This window comes from Rhamphochromis longiceps, linkage group LG11 (assembly GCF_057381845.1).
Source record: "Rhamphochromis longiceps isolate RC_006_pf linkage group LG11, R_longiceps_female_GT1.1, whole genome shotgun sequence".
Lineage (NCBI taxonomy): Eukaryota > Metazoa > Chordata > Actinopteri > Cichliformes > Cichlidae > Rhamphochromis > Rhamphochromis longiceps.
In genome coordinates, this window is record NC_140567.1 from 21,813,299 (window position 1) to 21,836,805 (window position 23,507).

General features: G+C 41.3%; 1 protein-coding gene across 5 annotated transcripts in view; it reads left to right on the top strand.

Annotated features, from left to right (window-relative positions):
* The window catches only part of galnt1 (UDP-N-acetyl-alpha-D-galactosamine:polypeptide N-acetylgalactosaminyltransferase 1), a 58,257-nt gene extending 40,753 nt beyond the window's left edge, over positions 1-17,504 (top strand). For 2 of the 5 annotated variants that reach the window (XM_085422847.1, XM_085422849.1), the window contains exons 6-16: positions 1,919-2,085; positions 2,679-2,806; positions 2,906-2,985; positions 3,566-3,736; positions 6,871-6,988; positions 7,322-7,502; positions 9,101-9,240; positions 9,339-9,437; positions 9,560-9,694; positions 11,994-12,131; positions 12,237-17,504. In XM_085422847.1, the coding sequence (XP_085278973.1) occupies positions 1,919-2,085; positions 2,679-2,806; positions 2,906-2,985; positions 3,566-3,736; positions 6,871-6,988; positions 7,322-7,502; positions 9,101-9,240; positions 9,339-9,437; positions 9,560-9,694; positions 11,994-12,131; positions 12,237-12,248 (1,369 nt within the window). In that variant the 3' untranslated portion in view covers positions 12,249-17,504. Of the gene's footprint in view, positions 1-1,918; positions 2,086-2,678; positions 2,807-2,905; positions 2,986-3,565; positions 3,737-6,870; positions 6,989-7,321; positions 7,503-9,100; positions 9,241-9,338; positions 9,438-9,559; positions 9,695-11,993 lie in introns of all 5 variants that reach the window. The other 3 variants (XM_085422846.1, XM_085422848.1, XM_085422850.1) reach the window with 2 other exon arrangements.
* The last annotated feature ends 6,003 nt before the right edge of the window (positions 17,505-23,507 follow it).

The window sequence follows — 23,507 nt, forward strand, 5'->3', positions numbered from 1 at the left end:
TTTTTGCACTAAAAGAAAGGGGCAAATCTGGGGGTGTTTTTTTTTTTTTTTATATATATATAATTGGGTATTATGCAATGTTTTTACTGAGATCAAAGATCAAACTGCGTATGTGTGAGGCCCAGCCATGAACAGAAATAAGCTTGACACCTCGCCTAAGGAGTGTATACCTGACAATTTGACCATTTAAAATGAAGTGTTTCTCTGGAAATACTGTGGAGAGATATTTAAAAAGATGTGACTGTCTTCACTGTGCTAATATTTGTCGTCTTGTGCCTGTTGTCCTGTGTTAGACAACTGCATCCTTCACTGTCTCTCAGTAAGAGAGTTTGATGTGTGCACTCAACACTGCAACGAAAATGACTCGCACTCTAATTAATATCACTAATCAAGTGTGATCATGCTGACCCACTAATTCTGTCTTTCTCGGTCTAAATCTGGGGATTTACGCTCGGATACTCGTTTATTATTCACTCTCAGTTTTCTTTGAAGTTGATTACGATGATTTTTCACAAGAAGCAAAATAATGATCTGAGTGATTTTAGGACTGTCTAATGTGGTTTAGTTGATTTTTTTTTTTAACTCTTATATAAAGTCGATGTAGCTGCAGCTCTCACAGTCGCACAGAGCCCGGATTGTTATGTGTCTCCTAGGATTTTTCTTTTTCCTTTCTTTGTTCGGTCTCTGCAAGTTCATGTTTGTCTGTTTAAAATCAAGTCTGCGTTTTCACTTACTGCCTGTATTGTTGCCTTTTTTGAAGCCTTGTCTGCTTTTAGTTTTTGATGCATCTCGCACACCTTTTCTTTTTGCTCCTTTGTATTTTTTGTTGTTTCTGCTTCATGTTGTATGTTCAGCTGTTTCATCATTTGTGCTGTGCAGTTATGCCCCCTTGAATGAGCTTGCCTTGTGCTAAGCAACTTTGTATCATTCTACACACAAAGCATTTGGTGACATTGAAGCTTTTTGAAATTTAGAACTAATTAAAATAAGCAGACTGTAGATTAATAACTAATTTAAAATATAATTCAATCTCTGAAATAATGCCGTCTGTTTTATAGATACAAATTGTTATACATTGTATCAACCTTTTTCTAACCAGTTCCAAACTTTTTGGCCCAAAGTCTTTTAGAATACTGTAAATAAATGATGTACCAAGCTACTCTGACATCGTTCATTCGTTTTTCTTACTTCTGTTTTGGGTTGAGCGTTCTACTCTGAGCACCTCCCGAACAGACACCAGACACCATTTGAGCTCGTTTCTGCCTCTTCTGTCGGGAGTCTCATTCTCTCAGTCACTACCCACTGCCTGTGGCCTTAGGTAACAGTAGCAGCGTAGATCCCTAAATGGGCCAGACAAATATAAAATAACATCATGCTTGTTTGACCGTCACTTTAAACATTTGGCTTAGACCATTAACTCATGAGGAACATGTTTAATGAAGTATTAAACAACGTGAGACAATCTATTTTCTATTCTCTAATAGACTTCTTTTTGTCCATTAGGTTTATTTAACTTCTGCATTTCTGACTTCACTTTTCAGACCAAGAGTCTACATCTAAAAAAAATTGAAGGAGTTTCTTTTTGAATCATATCTGTTGTTCCAGAAGTAGATGAAAGCTTCAGGTTGATATCATATATTCTGTGTACAAGATTCTGGCTTTAATATCATGTCAGTTCTACTGTATGTCTTCTGGACCAGTTCTGTTGTGGCATCTCTTTGAGAGATGCAGTTAGTTAATAGCATGTCTCTGGGCCTTCTAAGTTTTTCTTTCTGCTTTAATTCATATGGGTAGCAGACCAAACTTGCAACCAAAGATTTATATATGTAGAAATATGCTTGTAAATATTCTTGTATTCTTGCAGCATGGAGTTGACCCTTTTGATTATTTTTTCTATGTTTTTGATTACTCGCTTTAGGTGCAAGAACAAGTTATACCCCGATAATCTTCCTCGCACCAGCATTGTGATTGTATTTCACAACGAGGCGTGGACCACGCTGCTGCGAACCGTCCACTCCGTGATTGACCGCTCTCCACACACACTGCTGGAGGAGATTGTTCTGGTGGATGATGCCAGCGAGAGAGGTAAACTCACACACACGCACAGTAACACTCACTGCAGATAATTCCTTCAGTCTCTCTCTAGTTTGAGGCTTAGCCTATTTTTTAGAGCTATGATTTTTGCTGGATTCTGCGTAGGTAGATGTTTTTGCACATGTGTGTATGTGCCTGTGCTGGTGCCCAAGAGAGAGTCAGTGCATGTATGAGGGCTGTGTGTGCCACTCCACCCTGTGCAATACTGTTAATCCCTGTTTGGGGGAGATTAGGTCTTTAATTTGCCAGACGCAGGGATTACACTCTGTTATTACCCTCAATCCCCCACCCCAACCAACTACCACCAGCAGAAGCAACCTTACGAGACCTCAGGTTAGATGGTGCAGGTCACAGATTGTGTGTTTATGTTTGCACTTGTGTTCAAGCTGATGGAGAAGCTCCTAGCAGGTACAAGAGGTATCGTATGAGAAGGCCACATACGTGAAAGAAAGCACGCAAGCGCACAGTTATCTCTGATCCCTGCTGCTACAAATGGAGTGGGTTGGAGGAACAGCTTGTAATCCAGCTTTTGTTTTGTAGGCGCCTGTTTTGCATTCTTATCTGTTTATATATGCATTTATTAGATTTCCTCAAACAGCAGTTGGAGAGGTATGTGAGAAAATTGGAAGTCCCCGTCAGAGTCGTGAGGATGGAGCAGCGGTCCGGGCTCATCCGCGCACGCCTCAAGGGAGCGTCTATCTCCACTGGCCAGGTGTGTGCGCATGTCCACATATGAGACATCCACAGCAACTGCTCTCCATATTGTGTTTGCACTGTAGATTTGTCTTATGTTTTCCCTCCATGTTCTCAGGTCATAACCTTTCTGGATGCTCACTGTGAATGCACAACAGGATGGCTGGAGCCTCTGCTTGCCCGCATCAAACAAGACAGGTAAGGCACACAAACACGAAAGATACGCAGACCATTGGCAAGCCTGGAAAAGAAAATCAATAAAGTATTGTTGAGCCTGCAGGGGGCTTGCCCTTGTGTTTATCTTACGCTTAATTACTCATTCTCTGTTTACTGTTTACTTCACTTGTATTTTTATTTTTATTTTTATTCCTATTTATTCTATTTATCCCCTTCGTATATTTTATTTATATTGTCTCTGTATTTATATATATGTGTGTGTGTATAACTCTGTAACTTCTGTCGGTGCTGTGCTTTTTTGGAAATCGAATTTCCCAGAGGAACCCACCCGAGGGATTAATAAAGTTCTATCTTATCTATCTTATCTTATCTTACTGCTACCCGTAAGCAGGTATACACACACACTCACACCAGCACATGGAGAAAACGCACAGGGTTTACAAAGGTGTAATGAGAGATGAGTGACAGCTGGTGAGAAGTTGGTTCTGGAGGTGACACATCTTGCAGATGAGCTTTTAGCCTTGGTTGATGTCCACCCAGGGTTATGAACAGCAGGTTGATGTACTGTGTTTGTGTGCTGATGTCTTTCTGTTTACTGTAGGAAAACAGTGGTGTGCCCCATTATCGACGTTATCAGCGATGATACCTTTGAGTACATGGCAGGCTCTGACATGACATACGGAGGATTCAACTGGAAGCTCAACTTCCGCTGGTACCCTGTACCTCAAAGGGAGATGGACCGACGCAAAGGAGACCGCACGCTGCCTGTCAGGTGGGTGGTACACACAGCAAGATGAGTCTTTAAATTTCATTGCTATTATCCTTTTCATACTTATAAAACAGACTGACAGCAGTTTCTATGCTTCAAGTTAAGTCTTTTCATTTTACCAAAGGACATCTATGACCCTGGGCTAGTCCTGACCTAACTAAATTCTGCAGAGAGGCCCTTAAATCTTACCCTTTGATCCATATAAACTATTACTTTTGCCATACAGTCACAGCTGATACCACAGTCCTCCTACTGCAACCCTCCATCCTTTGAAACAGTTTGCTCCATCTTTCAACCTGAAAATGAGTCCGACACTCAAAAGCCACTAAATTTGGTACACCCCATCAGAATAGGGAGAAAGGGTGATTTAAGTGACTTTGAAGGAGTATCTGCTAAACCACCATCTGGTTTACACAATATAGAGCAAAAAGGAGAAAACGGTGAGTTTAAATTATCTGGGGAAAGTGCCTTGTTGTTGCCAGAGGTCAGAGGAAAATAGACAGACTGCTTTGAGCTGATAGGAAGGCAACAGTAACTCAAATGACTAAGGTATTTTGGAAGATATGCAGAAGAGCATCTCTGAATGAAGCAGATGAGCTGCATCAGCAGAAGACAACACCGGGTGCAACTCCTGTCAGCTAGGAACAGGAAACTGAGGTTACAGTTTGCTTGTGTTCACCAAAACAAGATTGGAAGATTGGAAAAATGTTGCCTGGTCTAATGAGTCTCACTTTCTGCTATGACATTCAGTTGATGATAGGATCAGAATTTGGTCTGAACAACATGAAAGCATGGATCTATCCTGTCTTATATCAGCATTCAGGCTGCAGGTGGTGATGTAATAGTGTGGCAGATGTTTTCTTGGCAAACTGTTTTCCCTTTAGTACCAACTAATAATCATCAAAAACCAAAGCCTACATGAGTATTGTTGCTGATCATGTCCGTCCCTCTATGACCACAGTCTACCTATGCTCTCATCACTGCTTCCAGCAGTTCACGATAGTATATTGCGGCATTAAAGCCAAAAGTTTATTTTGTGCAATTGCATATGGACACGTTTACACACAGGAAGCAGTTATCTTTTCCAAGTTGCAGTTGATGAACACAGGTTACCGTTTCAGGATACTAGTTTATTTCTGTATTTCACCCTCACTTTTGTCAGGCACAAAGACACAGAAACAGCACAGCGGTTGAAAGCAAACAGCAAAGTGTTTTGTTTTTTTTTAATCTTTCTTATCATGACTCAAAGGATAGATAAGCCTCATCCCGTTCATAGATGTTTTAAACACTGACACCTGCTTTTACGTAGAGAAGGAGCCACCCAGGACCTCTGCTCACACTGTGAGCTCCTGGCTGCCCAGTTCTGCATAAAACTCACTGATTGTGATATGTCGCCTCAAGGCCTTTACATTCTTTAATCAGAAACACTTAGGCACTGCGCCTAAGCCTTCCTATAGCAGACAAAAATCCTGAACTCTTTATCTTTTTCAATCCCTGTTTATTCTATGGCTGCTACAACAGTGTATATGTTACCATTCAGTTTGCTGCTGCAGTTCATCATAAGAGGTTCTCAAGGCAGGAATACTGAAAGAATAGAGTGAACTTTCCACTTCTGTTCAATGCAAGATGTTTATGTAAGATTGTGTTTTTTGTTTTGAGGGGCTTTTTTTGTTGTTTGTAGACCTTGGAACTAAAATCAAGAGCTTATTTTTGCCTGTCTATCATCTCTTTTTCCTGCTCTTGTTTCTAAGCATGCTTGATGCCAATATTCAAGGTCACACACACACACACACACATAATGTAGCTTATGTAACACCCCGCGCCCCCGATTTCGGTTGTTTTTCTCAGTTCTGCTTGACAAAATTTTCCTCAGGGTGTCTTTTAAGTGGCCTAAAAAACAAAACTGGGTTGTTGTGTCAGGGCAGAAAATTAATTTCCACTAATGACACGATTTACATAAAAACCCTGTTCTGCCACAGAGCGCTTTCACATTATTGCACGTATGGAGTTTGCAGAATGAAAAAAACTGTAACGAATAATGCTGATGTGGTTTCAAGCTTCCACGCGTGCATTTGCTGGGGGAATTTCTCTTCATTAGACGATGCAAACTGCAGGTCTTTTGCTGTCACTCTCTGAGGAGCTGCATATGTTGACAGCAGAGGAGGAAATCAGCAGCTAAGCTAGTTATTATGGGCTCATCTACCTTGTAATTTACGGCAATGTGCAGAAGTCTACTCACTTGGGAAGGTTGTATTTGCCACTGTTGGACTTTAAAAAAATACAACAAACAGAAAAGATCTGAAGAAATTCTCTGAACTTGCTAAATGTGTCATTTTGATATTGTATGCTTCAAACACAAAGCTGAGTATTACCTGCCTTTTGATGTTTTATACAGTGGCAGTGTTTGTTTATTTCAGTCTTGTGATATGTTGAGATGATGAACCACGCTTTTATGTACGTAAGGGCCGGTCCCTGTTTAGATAAATGACTTTAATTAGAATCCAGGATTTGCTGTAAATTAGTGGGTTTTCTTTGTTTTACTGCGACGTGTTTGAGTGTCGTAGAAAAAAGTGATTTATTGTAAGCTGGGGCATTTAGAAAGCTTTGATATCTCTTCAGGAAAAAAGGAAAGGATACATAGATCTGTTGTGTTGGCTTCGTCGTTATTGTCTTTTGTTATAAAGCCACATTTTACGAACTGTTTGACGAACTGTTTTTCCATTTCTGGGTTGCTTATTATTTCCCGCTCTTAGCCAATTGCTGGTCATACACCATCAATCTGTGCACGTTCAGGATATGTTTGTCTGTTTGTGTTCTTGTAAGAGATTTTAAGCAAAAGCGAAAACAGGCAGTGGAGAAGAATAAGCTCTAAAGAGGAGGAAGCCGTTCTGTAAGCGGGAGGGAAAATGGAAAGAGGTCTCGAGGCCGTTTAACTCTGACATGACTGTCACAGCAACAGAGAAGAGAGGAGAAAAAACAGGAAATCAGCAAATAACAGGGAGTGAGAGGAGTGAAATATAAAACCCTGATGGAATGTGTACATACTGGATGACCTTTAAAAGGCCGGCCGTCAGTGATTTAAGTGGCACTAACCTGCCTTTCTCCTAATTTACCTTTTCTCTGATGTCTCTGTTCAGGACTCCCACCATGGCAGGCGGCTTGTTCTCCATAGACAGAGATTATTTCCAGGAGATTGGCACATATGACGCAGGCATGGACATCTGGGGAGGAGAGAACCTGGAAATCTCTTTCAGAGTGAGTGAACACACCCAGTGACAACTAACATGACTCTATTCTTCCATTCAGAAGTGTCAGCTAGGGTTCAAAAACACACACAGATGTTACACCTCTAGATTGACTTCACTGAATAAATTGTTGACCTGACTAAGACTTCGTCAGACGTCATCCCGGCTGGCGTCGAGTCAAATTTATTCAGACTGGCACAGCACAGCCGGGACCAGTCTGCGTCATCCATCTCCCAGCTGAGTTCACTGGTCTGTCTTAGCTCGTTCAGCGCCCAGGACTTACAGTGTGTCTACTCTGCAATTTATTCTCTAAATTAGTGTTGACAAGGCTTGTTTCTCATAGATTTGGCAGTGTGGCGGGACGCTAGAGATTGTCACGTGCTCTCACGTGGGTCACGTCTTCAGAAAGGCGACGCCCTATACGTTTCCCGGAGGAACGGGACAGATCATCAACAAAAACAACCGGCGTCTGGCAGAAGTTTGGATGGACGAATTTAAAAACTTCTTCTACATCATCTCTCCTGGTGAGTTTTGCCACATTTTGTGTGTTTGTGTGTGCTCGTGTTTGCGTTCATGTATGTGCTCGTGTGTGGAGGTTAATCTCTGTGACAGGTGTGATCTATCCATTAACCCGCTGACTGCGTGATATTGCAGTGGTGACCCAACAGTGCAGGATGGGGGGAGGCGGGGAGTAATTTCACGCTACAAAGCATGCGTTAACTTGCATGAACACACACACACACACACACACACAAGCTTGCAGCAGAAAAGCAACCAAAAGAGAAGCAGAGCTACTGAAATGAAGAATATTTTTAGATGCGAAGCACCTCATGGAACACATTTATACCTCTCTCACTTTTGTTGACAGGGGGCGCTCTTCTGTCTTTCTTACGCTTGTTTCAATAACCTGACCAGTTGTATAATAGAGGTCTTACAGAGCTGGAAGAAAGCATCAGCCCTAATTAGATCAGTTCCCGGGCATAACAATGAGATCATAATTCAGTTCTGTTTTATTGAGTTTTATTTATATATCACCAAATCACAGCAACAGTGGCCTCAAGGCGCTTTATATTGTAACACTACAGTAATAGAGAGAAAACCCCAACAATCAGACGGCCCCTATGAGCAAGCACTTGACAATAGTAGGAAAGGAAAACTCTGTTTAACAGGAAGAAACCTGCAGCAGAACCAGGCTCAGGGTGAGGCAGCCATCTGTTACGAGTTGGAATTAGACAAGGAAGACAGGACAGAAGAGAGACACAGATTAATAATAACTAAGAATTAAATGCAGAGTGGTGTATAAAGAAATAGAGTGGAAAAAAGTGATTAAAGTTAAGAAGAAACACTCCAGCCCTAACTATAAGCTTGATCAAAAAAGAAAGTTTTAAGCCTAATCTTAAAAGCAGAGAGACTGTCTGTCTCCTGAATCCAAATTTGATGAGCTTTTAACCTGAATGGATACATGAAAGCACAGATATAAGGGAAAGTTATAGTTGTAATAGTGGCCCAAAGTTAAAAGACAAAGCTAATAATTGAAGTAATTGAGTGCATGATTTCCCATGGTCCCGTCCTGCTGACTGAGTATGTAAAGGTACTGTACTGAAAAAACAAGAAGTGGACTGTCTTGCTAGACGGGCCAGACTTCACTGAATTCAAGCCAAAGGGCCGCACCGTTTCTAAACACAATTCAATCATAACTCAACAAAATGATATGAGTAGCATCTCAGCGTTACAGGGTTTTTGTTTTTTTATTTGTAAGCATAAAACACATAAGTAGAAACTGGACCTCCACAGTGTGCTAGCTCCATTTTCGATGTAGTTACTATCAGTTATTATATGAAAAAGATGATTGACCTCCATTGCTCTTCATCAGGCACTGTTGTTGTCATTGTTGGGTCATTTTCAGCCCAGGTGTTACAACTTACAGTATTTCATGTTCTTTTCCAAAAAAAAAAAAAAAAAAGCGATTTAGCAGTTTTGAACATTTGGCTGCTTCAGATCAGCATGTGGGTTTTTTCTGCTCAATCCTAACACAGTTTAAATAAAGCTTATACACACGGGGGGAATGGCAGCATGCAGTGTTTTGTTTGACCTTTTTGTGTGTGTGTGTCTGCGTGTCCAGGTGTGACCAAAGTAGACTACGGTGACATCACGTCTCGCACTGCTCTGAGGCAAAAGCTTCAGTGTAAACCCTTCAGTTGGTACCTGGAGAACATCTACCCTGACTCCCAGATCCCTCGCCATTATTACTCCCTGGGAGAGGTACACTCGCTCACACAAGCAACACTTGAATCTGTATGGATCAAACGGTGTGGGTGTATATTCAAGCAATGAACCTGCTTCCTGTGTGTTTGGCTCAGATCCGTAATGTGGAGACTAACCAGTGTCTGGACAACATGGCCCGCAAGGAGAACGAGAAGGTCGGCATTTTCAACTGTCACGGGATGGGAGGCAACCAGGTAACAGAGAAATAACAAAACGCTGTAACTACACATGAATTAAAGTGTAAATGTTGATCACTGTTGACATCAGAGTTATTCTCGGCACAAAAAGAGAGAAAGTCTGTGGGTGATGTGTGCAGGTTTTCTCCTATACGGCCAACAAGGAGATCAGGACAGATGACTTGTGTCTAGACGTGTCCAAGCTAAACGGACCCGTCATGATGCTCAAGTGCCATCACCTCAAAGGCAACCAGCTCTGGGAGTACGACCCTCTGGTAAGTGGAAGACATAATAAAAAAAGCATTTTCTCAAAGTGATTCTGAAAAGCTGGTTAATATGTTCATCACCTGGACTGTTAGAAGTCATTATTATCATCTTATTATAAAAGCAGCCTGAAAAGCCTTCAGTTAAACCACAACACTACAGTTAAAGATCATATTTCTCCCATATTAGCTTCTCTTCAAAGTTTAAAATCTTCCTGTTCATGTATAAAACCTTGAACAATCAAGGTTTTGCCTACTAGGGGTAATTCTTATTTCTTTTTTCTGAACTGAGGGGTTTCTGTCAGATTTCATATTTATGCCTGCTTCCAAAATAAAACAACAGCCAATGAGGGTGATCTCTGCCTGTACAGCTTACCTGGGCTACCAGTGGGAAAAACATTTCTAATGGTCGACAGAGCATTTCTGTAGGTTTGGAAACTCTACATTAAGGGTACAGAGGAGGTCATCAGATGTTGTCTTTTTGTGAAAACTGGAAGCTGGTGTCAGGTGACCCTGAAGACTTCCTTAATTATGCAGCAACAGGCCTAGGATGCTGGGAGGTTCCCATGATGCACTTTGTCTTCTTCACCACTGCTGTATTTAATCATTAGTAATTATTAAACTCTGGTTCTCTCCCATAGTGTGTCCTTCGTCCTGCCTCTCTCTTTCCTTCTCCCTGACTGTTGGGGTTTTCTCCTGAATGCTGTAGGGTCGTACCATTATACTGTAGGTTTATAGCTTACAGTATAAACACACTGAGGTTATTGTTATTGGGAGTTGGTGCTATATAAATAAAACTGAATTAAATTGAATACTGTGAGCTCTCACAAAGGTCTTGACAGGCACAGAAAATAGTTCATTTACAGCAGGAAAACCTAGGACGTTAAATTCCCTTCCAACTGTATTTTTAAGGCACTTTAAAACAACAACGGCTGACACAGTGATGTATATTAGAAATAAATAAAATAGAAAGACAATAAAATATAATGGGCACAGCTCTGCTCTGCTGTGCTCTGCGACACACTGTCGACCTGTCCACGGTGTACTCTGCCTCTCACCCTTTGGTAGCTGGGATAGGGTACAGCCCACCCAGCACGATAAACAAGGATGGATGGACAGTAAAATGGAACTAAAGGGTGCAAAACGACACAAGTAAAAATGACCATCATACAATAAAAAGCAAATGAGATCAATGTGTCACACTGGGTCAAAGCCCAAAGGGTATAGACAGTATATTGTTGGGCAGTGTAGCTTCCTGTGAGGGTCCCGGGTCTGAAACCTAGTGAGTTTTGAGGTTTATGGACTTTGTAGTTTTATGTTTCTTGGTTTTGTTTGAGTTTACATTCATGCAATTTTTCCATTGTTCTGTTCTTAGTGTAGTTAGTCTCTAGTTTTGTATATTTTCTCTTTTGTGTCAAGTCTTCATCACCCCTCTTGTTAGGTTTGTTTAGTGTTCAGTTTTACTTCCCCCAGTCTCAGTTCCCCCCTGTGAGTTTCAGTTGTGTTCCCCACGTGTATCCGCTCTGCCCCAATCACCCTTCTCTGTATTTATAGTTGCAGTCTTCCTCTTTGTCGTTGTCTGATCGTCTGTTTATCCCTGGTTTTGCTCTGTGTTCCTGTTCCTTTCCCTCATTAGCCTGTATTCCCCAGTGTAGACTGATTTTTAGTTCCTAGTTTTCCAGTTTTCCACTTTTTGTTTACCTTTTGCATTCAATACCAGCTCACTCTAAGTTCACCTGTGCCTGCGTCCTGCCTCTTCACAACATGTAGTCTCACAGAGCCTATTTAAATTGCAAAGACAATTTAGTCCATTACCAAGGAGCCGCAATAGAAAATGCTCTGAAAGTTATAAAAGCTCATTCTGATTCTTTCAGAATGAGCTTTTTCCAAAGCTGGAAAATGCAATATAAACAAACAAATAGTCACATTGTTAAAAATGCAAATTAATGTTCAGGTAAATTCACATAAACACGCTGCTTTGCAGCAGTTTACAGTTAACTGTGAGCAAATCTATCAAAATGGATTTTAAATTAAAATATAAATAATGAATCTTTTCTAATCCCAGTGCACGTAATTCAACCTAGCATCATTTCTTGCCACAGTTTGGAGATATATCATCGTTGACTCGTTACCCAACCCAACCACAGCATTTACACCACAGAGAGCTAAAACTGAGCCTCATAGACTCGCACAGCAGAATTTGATATTCAAAGTATAACAAAGTCCATGTGCTGTTTTAACCAAAAAGACATTTACATGTTCCTTTAAATGAACCTTTCTAAAGAGTGATTTGTGTTTTTGTGCTGTGCAGAAGCTGACCCTGATCCACGTCAACAGTAACCAGTGTCTGGACAAGGCCAGCGAGGAGGACAGCCAGGTGCCCAGCGTCAGAGACTGCACGCACACACGCTCCCAACAGTGGCTGCTCCGCAATGTCACACTACCAGAGGTCTTCTGACCACACTCCTCACACTTCCAAATGCGCACATTCACACACACAGCGGCCCAGAATAAGAAATAAAGGCGAACGGATGTGATTTTTTTTTTTTTCCAGCACCAGGAATGAAAAAGACTTCCCTACACTGGGATTTGGGAAGGAAGGAGGACAGATTGGACGGTACTACCTCTGCCGGACGTCAGAGGGAGGAGTGCGTACAAGCCTCCTTAAAGCGAGAAGAGAGAAAAGCCTCCCTCTGAGAGAGACGATGGCTGTTGTTTTACATTCATTTTGTTTTGGGGGTTTTTTTAAAGAAAAAAGAGATTTTAACCGCGGAGAGTTGACTCGCTCACATGCGCGAATACGAGGAACTAACTGGTGGAGTCATCACAGCTTCCCCCGGACAAAGCAGTCCACCGCTCAACTCATCACTTAACGTTTACTGACTGCCTCTTACGAGAGTGTGTGCACTTATTTGTGTGTGTGTGTGTGTGTGTGTGTGTGTGTGTGTGTGTGTGTGTGTGTGTGTGTGTGTGTGTGTGTGTGTGTGTGTGTGTGTGTGTGTGTGTGTGTGTGTGTGCGCGTGTACTGAGATGAATGTATGCTTTGAGAAGGGGACTGAATTCCTTGTTGATTTTCTTTCTTTTTTCATGTTTGTTTTATTTAATTTTTTATGGATTTTGAAAATGTACTCATGTGAAGAAGGCTGTGCACGTGTGCATGTGTGAGAAGCTGTGATGTGTGTGTGTGTGTGTGTGTGTGTGTGTGTGTGTGTGTGTGTGTGTGTGTGTGTGTGTGTGTGTGTGCGTGCGTCAGAGCCAGTCCTATGGTCTTGCAGCAGTGTGTGTCTCCCTCTGGTGTTACAGTTTAGCATTTCATCTTACAGGCTGACGCCTCCGTGCAGAGGGACGACGCATACACACAAAAAAACAAACAAAACAAGAAAGCGATCACGAGGACCCGACGTCTGCCGTCAGCAGAAATCTAGAGATAGAGAATTATGATGTTTGTGATATCTTAAGATTTCTATGTCCAGTTTTTACATGGCTTGTCTGTTTCTACTGTTTCAGTAACCCTAGTTTGTCTGTACGTCTCTGTTGTCTTTAAAGATATTTAACATAGAGCTAACACACACACACACACACACACACACTCAGAGGATACATGAGTCTGTTACTGATGTTCACTGCCTATTGTAGTGTTCAACCACGTGGATCTCCCCAGTAAGGCACTACATTGCCACACATAAACACACAGACAGACACACATGCTGTATACATATAGGAAAAAGGCTGCCTAAGCCTGATACTTCAGTCCATTTTTGTCATATCGTCTTCTCAATGACCTCTTAAAGAAAAACAAAAACACTCCAAGGGCTTCTTTCCTCCAGCGGAGTGTGTGGATGTTTGCATTTGTGTGGGTGTGAGCGTGTGTTTCTTCAGTACTAATCCCAGCCCATTAGCTCCCTGTTTACTAGAACAAACGGCACTCCGATTCCTCGCTATTGGACGAGCAAGCACCCGTAGCGTAGACTGGCAGCAGATTAGCATACCCCTGCTTCCTCCGCCGTACTAAAGGAGCAAAACGCTGTTATTTTTTACACAGAGCCGGGTTCCCTGCACTCCCCCTGCGGACATATCTACAGCAGGAACGTGGCACCGCTATGAGAATTAATCAGGGACAGAATAAAAGCTGTAGAGAGCCAAAAGGAGGGAAAGGGTTGAACTGTGTGATTACAGAGAGCACAGCAGATGACATATCTTAATCCATTACTACATTTCTCTCACTTGGCAAGCGCACCTGCAGCATTTCACTATTCATATCTCAGTCAGAGGTAGACAGCGTGTCTTTTTCATTTCCACTATCACGCCTTCTTTATTCTTATTCTTTGTTTTTTTGTTGTTGTTTTTTTTAATCGCTTCTGCCGCTGCGAGTCAGGGCACCAGAGGTGATTTCAAAAAAGGATTTTTAAACATTTCGGCTTCCTCCAATGGAGGAAGGGTTTACACAAAGGACACGACATCAGTTCATCTTCGCCATGGACATGGCAGTGAGTGGAGGCCATCAACAGGTTGTTTTTTTTGGGGGGTTTTTTTCATGTCTGATCGAGTGACTGTGGTGAAGACGTGAGAGTTTTTTTGATTGTAGGACAGACGGGGGAGCGTATCGATTGTTCTAAATTCGGGAGTCGGGTTAAGGGGTGGGTTTGAAATGATCTGACATGTCCAGGCTTCCACACTGAGCTGATCCAAATGTAGAAAATAAAAGTGAAAACGTTTACAGAAAACTTTGAGGTGCCTGGTGATTTCTGCCTCCTTCTGTCTCCACAGACGCACCACAAACCCTAACCCTTAATTACGTAGCCCAACCAATACTGAACTTTTACAATGATGTTTATAACCGAGAGTTTAAAAACATCTAGCACTTAATTAAAAAGTAAGTGTGCAGACGCTCAGTAATGTCATAATTACATATACAAAAATGGAGGTTCGTTGTCTGTGTCTTGAAATTTGTGTCTACGGTTGGTCTCCCCTGCCAAAACACATTTTTATTTACTTTAATATATTTCTTTTTTACTTTATAAAAAAGTGGCTTTTTTTAATTGCTTTGAATTGTGTATTGCAGTTTATTCTTATGATGCTTTTCCTGATCACTGGAATATTCCATTGCTCGCCATGTGCACCGTACAAATAACTCACTTGTGTGAAAAGGCAGGTAATAACTTGTGGGATCTTAAGCGCCAGCTGCTTTTTAAATTCCCCACGTTCCCCAAACTAAAATGGCACAGGAGTTCAAACTTTGGACACATTGCACAGTACTGTATTTTGCACAAACTGCTGTCCACAACGATGAGTTCACTGTACTTCTTACTGTTAAACTGAGGAAACCTCGGGTCCTGGTAGTCATGTGCTCTGGAAAAGTTAATGATCCAGAGTTCCTGGATCCAAATCTGCTCTGATGTCCGTGAGAGTCATGGATGTGGAAACGGCTAGGTCCACCTCACAAAGGCCCAGTGCCCTTATTCTGATGGGTAATAGCTAATTCACTGACACTAGGGGGACCCACACAATATTACAGATAGCGGAGAGTGGTTTTAGTGCAGCTGCCCAGTATAGATTAGCTCAAAAGCTCTAGAACAGGGACGTCAAACTCATTTGACATTGGGGAGCCACATGCAGCCACTTGACCACTAAAAGTCCTGTTTGTATCAACGTAAAGAGATATTTTAGTATTAGAAAGAAAAGCGCAATGGCAACAGTACGTCTCAGTTTCTCTGCATAACAAAGAAATGCTGCTGCAAACAAATGAAATCTCACTACGACTCTTTTGGGCTTAAATAAATAAATGTGTTTTTATTAATGACAGAAAATCTCCTACTTTTAAAATGACTACAGGTCTTATCCTACTATGGATTTAAACATTGAAAGTTTTTAAAACTGAACATTTTTAGTAATATAATAACAAAAGTTTTTGATTTCCTTCAAGAACACTTTTTTATAGTATCTGAAATATTTGCTGATTCTAGTTATTGCTATCATAGTTTTTATTACATATTGATTATGTTACATAAGAAATCCTGAATTAACAGTCTGTTGCCAAACCCCTTGAAGAACTGAGTGGTTAAAAGATGGAAGCGTATTCACAGACTCCACTGTTCACTGGGTCTGAGCTGAGATCGGCGCTGCTGGAGACACTGGTGGGTGTTGAAAAGATACATTTCTGCTCTGCTAGAAGTGCTGCAGGAGCGGTGAGTCTGGACCGAAACATCAAGATAAACCTGTGGGGAAGAGGCTGTCCTCGGTCCTGTTCATAAACACCGCAGGGTAGTGTGAATGTAGCCGAGTCGGGCTGCAGAGTGTTTTGTGGAGAGTGGATTATTTAAATTCCTCCACTTGATCTGCTGAATTATTCATTTGTCAGGATTAGGCCCGCTGAGAGCCACCAGGAAGACATATTAGACAACAGCGCGTTGCATACTCATCTTTGATAAACGCGGCGATGGAATTTGTTTCCTGAAAGCATCTCTGTGGTAAATAAAGCACCGGGGCGAATTCATAATAGCGCAGCTTCTCTGTCTTCAAGAAGCAGAAAAAGACAATCAGCATCTCAAAGTTTTGTGGTTTTGACAAAAGTGAGATTATGAATCTCTCAGCTGGTCAGAGAAGCAGAGGCTCAGGAGCAAATCTCTCTGCTCACGTCAGGTCCAGCCTGAAAGGAGACGCCTGTGCTGTGGTTCTGAAGTGATTGTGCCGTTCAGGAGATTTCGAGCTCGCAGAGACTTTGCTCCAGTTTATGTGCAGCGTTGTGAGTTCATGGGAGCTACGGGAGGAGTCTTTGATCTGAAGAAGTGAAGCTGAATTGAAGCCCAGAGGGAAACCGAGAGAAAAAACAGAATATTGAAGTGCGCTTTGAGCAGCAGAGTGAATTTATTAACTTAGAAGTCTGCTCATCAAATGTGTTTGTTTAAGGCTTTTGTTGATTTTTATCTATGGAGTCGTTTTTTTCTGTTTTCTGTTTTGTTTTTTAACCAACACGCTACATTTTTGGATTTTAAATCCCATAATTATGCAGAGGGAGATGTTGCAGATGTTATTGAAGTGCTGACTTTCAGCTTTAATTCAAGGGGTTTAACAAAAGAAGAATTGCATTAACGGTTTGGGAATTACAGCTCTGTTTATACACAGTCCCTCATTTTTATAAGAAATGGGAAAATTACCATAATTATAAGAACTGCTTTTAGTCTTGGACTCACAGACATCACCGGGTGCTGTGTTACATCTCTGCCAGGCCTTTACTACAGTTTCTGCTTGTCTCTGGGTCTCTCTGTCTTCAGTTGTGTATTTAGTAAATGAAAAGCATGCTCTACTACAACTCTTCAGTTACGATTCATGCACACGCCATTACAATTCCTCCACCATGTTTGACAGATGATGTGTTATGGTCTAAGGATCTTGGACAAAAAAGTGTCTGGACTTCTTTAAGTTTCTTGAAGACACTTCTTAAAGAAGTCCTGATGCTTTTCTTTCCGAGCTCCTTGAAATACGATGACCCGGATGACTGAGAACCTTCACAGACATGATGTGTTATGCTTCACATCATGAGCTGTTTCTCTCCTGCATTCACACTGATGACACTGTCTCTTGATTGGAGACCCCCTCAAGAGTGCTGCTGACTCAGTTAGATGTTGTGAAGTTGCTTTTCTTAACCAGAATTCTGTTATTGTGCACTTCAGTTGTTTTCTGTGGTCTTCCAGACCTTTTGGAGTTTGTCGGTGCATTCATTCTTTGTAAGGATGCGCTAGATTGTTGTTTTGGCCTCGTTTAAAGTTTCTGACAGAATTAGTTTTTGTTTGTCAGCCTAATGATGGTCTCTTTTACTTGCACTCGACATGTATTTGGACCTGATATTGAGATTTCCAATGAAAAGACAGCAAAAAAAACGCAAGTTTAACACTTAACCAAGTGTTTAACACTTAAACCAAGGTAAGAAAAAGAAAATCTGTTTTCTCAGTTTGGCCCAGGACTGAATGAATTCTGTTTGTTTTTTAACAGATAAACAGTGTAAACCCTGGAAGCCTGTGGTTTCAGTGAAGATCAGCAGTCTGGTGGGGGGGATTATATCTGCTGTCATTTCAGATGTCACTCTGTGCCTTTTGCTACAGCACATCAAATGCTGTGCGGTCTGCGTGTGTTTAACACTGACACTTTAGAAACCACCTTTATCAAGTGGAATTAAATTACACATTTTCATTTTATGAAGAGCTTCTTTTCTTTCCAGTAACAAACAGGAAAAAACCAGTGTTACGATTTCACTATGATTTAAGAGCGTGACGACAGGGATTTAATCAGTGTGTTTAAATAGACCGACTGTTGGCTTCAGCAGCAGCCGGAAAAGTGTGGATTTGATATTTATTCTGTCCATCTGTCCTGAGCTTTGCTGACACATTGACAATCTGTAAAGCCTTCACAGAACAGATGACACGATCTGACTCAACTCACACAAACACAGAGGGAGGATTTCATGTCTGTTTATTCAGGAACTTTATTCTTTCAGCTTCTTGGCTACTTGATTTCCACGCAAATCCCCCCCCATCTTACTTTTTAGACAGGTACTCATATGTTACCAGTAATTCACTGCTTGCGATTGACTCTTTCTCAAATGTGTCTCAGAACAAAAACAAGTTCAAAAAAAAGAAAAATTCCACATATTTTAACATGAATTTTCGAGACTAATATCAGACACTGTTTGCTCATTGATCTTTTTCTGCCCTCTCATTCAGCAATCACACAACCCTCCACACAAGCTGAGTTAATGTTTGCTTGAACTCCGTGATTTTTGCACACGCAGTAGGAACAAAAGCCAAAGCAAATATTTTCTTTAAAGAACAGATCTGACTTCATTTGAGGGCTTAAAAATTAAATGATTCATCACTTATATACACTGATACCATAAAAGCCTCCAAAATAAAACCCAAAACTCTTTCTGACACAGACACAATTGAGATGACCTGCTGAAGTTCAAACTGAGCACCGGGTGATTTAAGTGACTTTGAACGTGATGTGGTTGTTTCTGCCACACTGGAGTTTTTCAGAAACTGCTGATCTGCTGGGATTTTCCCACACATCTCTGGGGTTTACAGAGAATGGTCCAGAAAAGAGAAAATACCCAGTGAGCAGCAGTTTTCTGGGTGGAAATGCCTTGGCAATCAGAGCTGATAAGAAGGTAGCAAAAACTCAAATAACTACTTGATACAAGAAAGTTATGCAGAAGAGCATCTCTGAGCACATATGTTGAATCTTGAAGCAGATGGGCTACAGCAGCAGAAGACCAGACCAGATGCCACTACTGTCATCTAAGAACTGAGGCTACAATTCACACCCCACCACCAAACAGAAGATTAGAAAAGAGTTCCCTGATCTGATGCAACACTGGGATAGTAGGGTCTGAATCTGGTGTAAAAACATGACAGCATGGATCCATCCTGCCACATATCAGCAGTCCAGGCTGCTGCTGGTGTGATGGTGGTGGGGATATTTTCTGGGCACACTTTGAGCCAGCCGAGCTTAATTTAAACAGGCTACCCAACCATGTCCATCCCTTCATGACCACTGTGTGTCCATCTTCTGATGGCTGCTTCCGGCAGAAAACACACCAAAATCAATTCACCTCAAACTGGTTTCTTGACCATGACAGTGGGTTCACTGTGCTCAAAAGGCCTCCACAGTCCACAGTGAGTCCCATCAATCTCAGAGGAATGTTTCCAACTGCTTTTTGAATCTGTGCCATGAAGAATAAAAGCAGTTCTCTATCATATCAAGAACAGAGTGGAGAGTCTCTCACTCAGAGAACCAAGGTTACAATGTAACAGTACGATCTGAAGGCAAAAGGAATCCCAACCCAGTACTACCAAGATGTACCCAATGAAGCCCCCGGTGAGAGTAAATACATATTATTAAGCTTTTAAAATGAGTGTGATAACCAGTGTTGGGTAAGTTACTTTAAATTAGCAACTGAGTTACATTACTAGTTACTTCTATCAAAAGTAATTCAGTTACTTCAAGTTACTTGTTACTTTCAAAGTAACTAGTTACTAGGGAAAGTAACTTTGGTTTTACTCTGAATTCTCTTGTTAATGTGTTTCTTCCATAACTTTGCCAGTCTTCTAGCTTGCTTACTTGCCACAAGTGCACTGCGCCACCTACCAATAGAAACACAAAAACTGCAGTCGTGGTGCTTTCGATTGTACTCAGAACTCGGAAATTCTGCCTTCCGAATAGGAAGATGTAGGTAACACCAGACTGCAGATGAGCTGCATACAGGGCTGGACTGGGACAAAAAATCGGCCCGGGCATTTTGACTAGAGACCGGCTCACCATTATAGGAAAAATCATAAAGCCTTTGAATGAAAACAAACGCTGTTGTGACAGTGATGTACACTGTTCTGATGGTATATATATATGCATCAATCTATCAATCGTTTGTTGTAAAACTCAGATAATTATTTTTTTAAAGCTAGATATTTTAAATGAGAATAAGAAAGAAAAGTACTTCTTTGTGTTGTCTCCCCGTTAATGCCCTACATGGACCCCCTGGCAAAACTTTGCTAGACCCGCCCCTGCACAGTTACCAGCTGTCAGCTAAGTAAAAAAAGGATCCTGGTGTTGTTTGTCTCTCAGAAACAGTTCATAACTTCCCTTCAACTCATTCATGTGACCTAAAAGGTAAACCTGTTTCTCCATCACCTGTTCAGCTCTGATGATTCAGTAAGGACGTCTCCTGGTTTCATCTTCATGTTTCCCTTTCACCACATAACCAAACCGATATCATGACCAGCAGCTTTACAGCTGTGGCTCCAGCAAACATCAGCTGATACTAGAAATTAATATTAAATAAATTCTAACAACAGCTGATCAAGCTTAAACGTGCTGCTGTTGTTTAACACGACCTCCACTGGTTTATTCTTTCTGGCGCAAAGTGGGCGATAAACAAACAAGAGAGAAAAGCCGATCAGCTGATCATTGATCAGTTTCATGATTGAAGTAGCAACAGGAGAGGGAGGGGAGAAAATGAGAGAAGAAGAGGCAGCTGTGCAGCAAAGACAGAATAACTCCAGCTTTGTGTCTTTTTCATTGTAGCTGAAGTCCGGGACAAACTGCATTCTTTTTCACCTCAATACGAAACGCTTAATATTTTCTCTTAGGGGACGGTTGGCAACTCTAATAATTAACCTTATGAACAAAATAAAGTTCAACATCAGTAACATCATAGCACCCACCCAGCTGTATAGAAACTCAGTCAGGCTCGCTAGTACCCAGTATGAAAAAGTCAGCATAACGAAAATAAACTCCACCTAAACTTGGTTCATATCTGACCCAGATGGACTGCAGGTTATAACTTCTTACCTGAAGTTCAGTTCACACTTGGACCAGCGGCTGCCTCGGGTCTCTGCTCCTCCTGCCTCCCCTTCCCTCATCCACCTGCTGGCCTCCACCGCTTGCTGATGTTACTGAATCTGTGGAAGCTCCGCGACAGCCACCGCACGAAGTAACGAATAACGAGCCTATCTAAATCCCAGTAACGACTAACACGTTCCTGATTTTGGCATAATAACTAGTTACCGTGCTTGTTACCACAATAATAACGTCGTTGCTGTAACACGTTACTTAATAATGCGTTAGTCCCAACACTGGTGATAACACATTTCAGATAAACATTACACATTTAAAGGGTGGGCCTTTTATATGGATACACGGTAATAAAATGGTAATGCTTGGTGATATTAAAGTCCTGTTTGTGGCACATTAGTATATGTGAGGGGGCAAACTCCTCAAGATGGGTGGTGACCATGGTGGCCATTTAGAAGTCGGCCAACTTTTGTTTTTTCAATAGGAAGAGGGCCATGTGACACATCAAACTTATTGGTAATGTCACAAGAAAAACAATGGTCTGCTTGGTTTCAACGTAACTTTATTCTTTCATGAGTTATTTACAAGTTTCTGAGCACTTATAAAATGTGTTTAGTGTGCTGCCCATTGTGTGCTGCCCACTCTTCACACACTGATAGCATCACCGCAGGAGAAATGCCAGCACAGGCATCCAGTATCCGTAGTTTCAGGTGCTGCACATCTCGTATCTTCACACCATAGACAATTGCCTTCAGAAGACCCCAAAGAGAAAAGTCTAAGGGGGTCAGATCGGGAGACCTTGGGGGCCATTCAACTGGCCCACGACGACCAATCCACTTTCCAGGAAACTGTTTATCTAGGAATGCTCGGACCTGGCACCCATAATGTGGTGGTGCACCATCTTGCTGGAAAAACTCAGGGAACGTGCCAGCTTCAGTGCATAAAGAGGGAAACACATCATCATGTAGCAATTTCAAATATCCAGTGGCCTTGAGGTTTCCATTGATGAAGAATGGACCCACTATCGTTGTACCATTCACATAAAAGTTTGCCTCATCACTGAAGAAAATCTTCTGCGTGAACTGAGCGTCCTGTTCCAATTTTTGTTTTGCCCATTCTGCAAATTCTGTGCGCCGATCTGGGTCATCCTCGTTGAGATGCTGCAGTAGCTGGAGTTTGTAAGGGTGCCATTTGTGAGTAGCTAATATCCGCCGAAGGGCTGTTCGACTAATGCCACTCTCCAGTGACATGCGGCGAGTGCTACGCTGTGGGCTCTTGCTGAATGACGCTAGGACAGCCACTGATGTTTCTTCATTAGTGACAGTTTTCTTGCGTCCACACTTTGGCAAATACAACACTGAACCAGTTTCACGAAACTTAGCAAACAGTTTCATCTATTTAATCTAAAAAGGACAATACAAGACAGTCAAAGTCACTGCAGTTTAGATCATGTTTATTGTATCAGTGCATGTCCAGTATTAATAAAAAAACAAAACCACAGCATCAGTACAAAAGGAAAACTACAGTATTGGGTTGAAACTCATAGCACATCAAACTGTCCCACTCTCAGACAGCTAACATGGTAGCCATGTCTGATCAGTCACATTGCATACGAGTCATCTGCTTCTTTATTAAAGCTTCAAGTGACCGCAACCTGCTTTACACTCTCCTCTCAGACAAGTGCTCTGACTCGAGTTACAGTGTGGCGCACGAAGTGCAAGAGCAAAAGAGGTTAAAATAGGATTTGAGGTGTGTGAAGTCTAAACTGTCAATGAAATCTTGTGACCGGGACAACAGTCGCAGCCCTAAAAAAAACTTAAAAGGAAACAAAAAAAACTTGAAAGTGCTTCACAAAATCACTCAATCAAGATTTTCTGAGTGCAAAGGTGAGAGATCAGCAGAGAATGTAAGGAATTAAAAACTTGATTTCACACATATGTGTACAAAACAATCTTAATCTTTAAATACATTCAAAATAAAATAAAATAAAAAACATCCTCTGATAATGGAACCAGACTAAAATCTGATTGTAAGATGTGTAATCTGATCCATTAGAAGTAGTCATCATCATCAGTCTAAACCTGTAGCCAATAAAAATAGATTATTTTTATTATTAATAATAACTGAATCGTACAAACAAAAAAAGACAAACAGTGGTAACAAAGCTTGGTTCAGTAAAGCAGGAGTGAACACCGTTGTCAAAGCTGAGAACGTCACAGCTACGATCACGGAATCGTGAATAACACAGTAACTAAAGAGTAAAAATAAAAACGGTTAAATGGGACCTATCCTTATTTTCTATCGGTCGTGTATCATAGTGTTTATACTACTATCCAATTACAGTGATCATATTAAATGTGCATCAAAAAATGAGGTAAATGTATATAAAACTAATCTTTATGAGAGGCAATCATTTTGCCAACTCCTGACATCAGCTTGGCACAGATTTCCTTGTATGGTGATTAGGAGGCGGGGTTTATGA